This window comes from Malaclemys terrapin, chromosome 1 (genome assembly GCF_027887155.1).
Source record: "Malaclemys terrapin pileata isolate rMalTer1 chromosome 1, rMalTer1.hap1, whole genome shotgun sequence".
In the NCBI taxonomy this organism is placed as follows: Eukaryota; Metazoa; Chordata; order Testudines; family Emydidae; genus Malaclemys; species Malaclemys terrapin.
The window spans coordinates 342,582,499-342,587,333 of record NC_071505.1 but is presented as its reverse complement, the minus strand read 5'-3'; the positions used below and the strand labels follow the sequence as shown (position 1 = coordinate 342,587,333).

The window sequence follows — 4,835 nt, the reverse complement described above, 5'->3', positions numbered from 1 at the left end:
CACTGTAATCCCCAGGTCCTTTTCTGCAGAACTGCTGCTTAGCCAGTCAGTTCCCAGCCTGTAGTGGTGCATGGGATTCTTCCATCCTAAGTGCAGGACTCTGCACTTGTCCTTGTTGAACCTTGTTGACGTCACTAGGCCTCACCCTAGGTAACTCGGGAGGGTGGAAGGCCACAAAGTGTCAATGAAGCCTTCCTGCACTAGGCCTAAGTGAACCAAACTCTATCCTTCCATGTTTAAACTCTAATCAACCTCAAAAGCCAGGTGCAATTGGAATATGTAAGCAACCAGTTATCTGTGTGCAACCCCCTGCTCAAGCGGTAATAATGAGGCTGCATGTTTCTGGCTGAAGGGAAAAAGGACAAGATAACGGTTTAAAGAAGTTACTAACAAGCTAGGTTTATAGCTGCCAAGAATGACTTAACTATTACCAGGGACGGGAGGGGTAGAGGGAGGAATGGGGGGGGGGGAGAAAGGGAGGGCTAGAGGGGAAAGGGGAGGGGGGTGAGGCTTAACTGCAAAATGTATAAAAGAAGAAAAACTGTTCCTGTTAATGTGCTTGATTTGAGACTTGCCAGTCTCCTTGCACCGCTTTGGGATCCCAAATAAACTTTGTTTGCTTCTCCCCCTGGTGTGTTTATTGGCGCGAAGCACACCGGGCAACGAACTCACTGTTGCTGTCCTCGAGCACACCTGTGCTGGCAACAGTTTTGGCGCCCAACGTGGGGCTCGAGGCTGAAATTTAGCCTTGCCCGGACCCCTCTCGGAGGTCGACAGATTGCGGCGACGACCGACGCCCAGCGCGCACCGGTGACTTTACCGGAGGCCTCGGCGAAGACGTGGTTTGGTCGACCCCGGAGGGCACAACGGTGCAACGCGCTCGAGTAGTGGAGAAGCAGCTGCGGGCGACGGTGGGGAACCGGTCCCATGGATAGGGCGACGGTGCAGAACCGGACCCTTGGATAAGGTAGGAACAGTCCAGTGGGGACTTTATCTGTCTTGACCTGGGGACGCCCAGTGTCTACCTGTTATGACCTGGGGACGCCCAGTGTCTCCCTATGGGGCAGGGACAGAGTATGGCAGGCAGGGTAAGGTGTACACCCTTGGAATGCATTCTGGTGAATTGGAAAGTGTTTGGATCTGATCCGTTGATTAAAAGTAAACTGAAAAGGTTCTGTACAGTAGACTGGCCTCAATATCAGCTAGAGGACCAGGAAAGGTGGCCACAGGAAGGATCACTTAATTATAACACGATCCTTCAATTACTTCTGTTTTGTCAGCAAACGGGTAAATGGAATGAACATATGTATGTACAGTTGTTTATGTTGTTAAGAGATAGGTTAGATATTTTGCAAAAGTGTAATTTGATTCCGACAGGTTCGGTAGTAACTATTGTTAGTCCCCAGAACCCCCCCACAGCTGTAATGGCAGGTCCGGTGTCCCCTTCGGCTATCACACCCCCACCATATAAAGACAAGGTGTCTCAGGTCCCAGAGATTGCCCCCTCGGTGGAATTTTATCCGTTGATCACTGAGACCGTGGTGTCCAGACATGGCTCAGATAGGAATCAGGCCACTACTATGCAGGTTTACACCCATGTGCCTTTTAACCCGGTGGACCTAGCAGCCTTTAAGGCACAGGCAGGGGAATTCTCTACGAACCCAAGCAAGTTTATCTCGGTCTTTGAAGGGTGCCTGGCTAGTTGTAAGCCTGACGGGAATGATTGTAATGTCCTTATGCGGACCCTGCTGTCTGAGGTGGAGCATGATCAGGTTGTGTCTAAAGAAAAGGAAAAGAGGCAAGCGAAAATGATGGTCACAGCAGTACAGGCCGGTGGCAGGGGAAAATTCCAGGAAGGTGGAAGGGGCCGGGGAATAAGAGGACGTGGGCGCCCTGGCTCACAGGAAAGGCGTCTGGGTCGCAACCAGTGTGCCAGATGCCGAAAGGAGGGACATTGGAAAAATGAGTGCCCCGAAAGAGAAGGTACCCCTATGATGGCAGCGGAGGATCAAGAATAGAAGTGTCAGGGGAGACGGACTATCCTGCCCCCGGAACCCCGAGTAAACATGAAGGTGGGATATTCGGACATAGACTTTTTAATAGACTCTGGAGCTGCACAAACCGCCATAAACCAACCCCTGCAGCTGCCTGTGTCAGAGTCCCTCACTGTGGTGGGTGCTACAGGGAAAGGAACCAAGTGCCCAGTATATGCCCCAGCGGAATGTGCTTTGGGAAACAGAACTCTATCTCACAGACTGGTTTACCTCCCTGATTGTCCAACGCTTCTACTAGGACGGGACCTGCTTTGTCGCTTAGGAGCCACCCTGCATTTCACCCAAGATGAAATAACCCTCACCTTACCCCCAGAGAATGCCTGGATAATGACTCTTGCAACTGAGCCCTCAGCCATGCAAGCCCCAGAGTGGAGCCAGTGGGAAGACAAAAGGAGGGTTAAAAAGCAGCTTTGCTGGACAGTGTTGGCCCAGGGATTTAAAAATTCCCTCACCCTTTTTGGCCAGGCCCTGGCCAGAGACTTGGAGGAGTGGGACAATGAGGACAGGGTCCTCCTCCTGCAATATGTGGATGATTTGTTAATTGCTGCTGTGGGTCTCACCCCTTGCCTTAAAGCCACTGTGAGCCTCCTGAACTTTGTTGGACTCCTCAAAAGTGGGTGTGCTCGTCCTGGTTTGTTGCTCCAAAGCTCTGTATAGAAGTTATTTTACTGGAAGGGTGCATAATGGCAACGTGTATGTGTTCATTGTTGGGAAAAGGTGTATGAGTGAAGAGTGGAAGTTTCCTTTGTAAGTTAAAAGAAGCCAAGAAGGAGAGAAGGAAAAAGAACAGAACGAGTTAACTGAGGGAAAAAATATAGCTAGCAAGCTCAGTCCAAAGATAAGATGCTGGCACCATCCAAGGACACTGCCCAGACCTAAGACTTGGCCGGCAGCCAAGAAAAAAGGGGGGGGGGGGGGCTGAATGGGCCCAAGCAACTATAAAATCTGCAAAACACTGTCAGGCATTAATGAAATGTGTTAGGTTTCTTTTCTCACAGATAAAAGAAGTGCTACCCAAAGACCCTAGCAGCCCTGCCATTCATTGAAACAAGGAGACTGAGTCTACGTAAAGTCCATCAACGAAAAACTGCTTTGGCTCCACACTGGAAAGGCCCTTTCCAAGTCCTGTTCACCACCAACACCGCTGTGAAGTACCAAGGACTGCCCACCTGGACCCAGGCTTCTCACTGTAAAAAGACCCCTCCACCTCGGGAGGACTCTCCGACTGATGATAAGCCTATTTAAAGACAGGGTGATGTGCTAGTAACCTCTCCCCTGTATGATACTGAACCACACTGTTTCAGGAAAAGAGAAGAAGGAACACTTGCTTCACTGAAATCACAAAGTCCAGGAATTCCTGACTACAAAAGACATTAAGAACTGACCCTGGTGAAGAAACAAAGAATTATACGCTGGCAGGGAGGCTCTTAGACCCCTGGCCTCCCAGGTACAGGCTGAATGTCTAGTCTGCCAAAAGAACAACCCTCGAGCTGGAGTGTCAGTGCCACCAGCCACTCTGGAACCTACCCCAGGCCTGGTTTGGCAAATAGACTTTACTGAGTTCTCCCGGACCCAAGGATTCAAATACCTTTTCGTCTTGGTGGATCGATTCAGCGGATGGCCTGAAGCCTTCTCACGCCATAACAACACTGCCAAGACGGTGGCTCTGAAATTTGTCAAGGAGATCATTCCCCGCTTCGGACTCCCCCAGTGGATGGAATCTGACAATGGAACACACTTTACATCCCAAGTTGTTCAGAAGATATCGGATGCCCTGCAAATCCCCTGGAAGCTCCACACTCCATGGCGACCGCAGGCCAGTGGAGTAGTGGAATGCACAAATCAGACACTTAAGCGGCACCTCTCAAAGGTCTGCCAAGAGGCTTCCCTTAAGTGGCCTGATGCCTTATCCCTTGTTTTGCTCTGCATTCGCGCTCTCCCTAAGGGCAGGTTAGGGCTCAGTCCCTTTGAGATTGTTTGGAAGGGCATGGCCTATGAACGGTACACCGGTTCTGGCAGGGGAGTGGGAAATGGGGTGTGGCTTTTTATCTCAGTACACGTGCTCTCTGTCTGCTGTTCTTTGTTCTCTCCACAGGTATACCAGAGATTTGCAGCCTCTCCCGCTGAATGCCCCTGTCCACTCCCTGCAACCTGGTGATTCCATTCTCGTTCGGACCTGGAAGGACGAGCCTCTCCAAGAGAAGTGGAAGGGACCCCACACCATCCTGCTGGTCTCCCACACAGCAGCAAAGGTCGAGGGACACAAGAACTGGATTCATCACTCCCGTCTGAAGGCAGTGCCCGCTCCTGAACGGTGGACCGTCCAGCCTACGGAAAAGGACTACCAGCGATGACCTGGGACTTAAACTGTTATTCAAAAGACAATAAGGCCTGCTGGAAATGCCCTGTGGTCTCTTTGGACAGTCGCAGCGCACTCCCCGTGAAAACTCTAAGCGTTGGTTGTGTTTACTCTCACAGGGCCGGCCTAACCTGGTGGCCTGGTCCTTTTGTTTTTAATCTGCCTACTATTGGTAATTGATATTTTGTGGGTATTTGGGGAATTGTAATTGTTAGGCCCTAGGGTCACCTGCCCAGCATGAGTTCAGGTCCAGGGTCTGCCACAGTAGTACTCTTTGCCATAGGGACACTCCTTTCGTTACCTCCCGTTTCCCCCAGGCACATGTGGGATGGAAAGGGATCCCTACTAACTTGGAAACAAACACATATGAGTCCTTGAAGGTTTGCTTTGCCCAAGAGTTTAACCTCTCTAACTGCTGAGTA

General features: G+C 50.8%; 1 protein-coding gene across 1 annotated transcript; it reads left to right on the top strand.

Annotated features, from left to right (window-relative positions):
* Nucleotides 1-996: 996 nt before the first annotated feature.
* On the top strand, nucleotides 997-4,835 carry LOC128830145 (uncharacterized). The gene is made up of 2 exons (XM_054015902.1): nucleotides 997-3,924; nucleotides 4,150-4,835. Exon 1 carries the CDS (start codon nucleotides 1,059-1,061, stop codon nucleotides 2,016-2,018), a length of 960 nt encoding a protein of 319 aa, XP_053871877.1. The 5' UTR covers nucleotides 997-1,058; the 3' UTR covers nucleotides 2,019-3,924; nucleotides 4,150-4,835.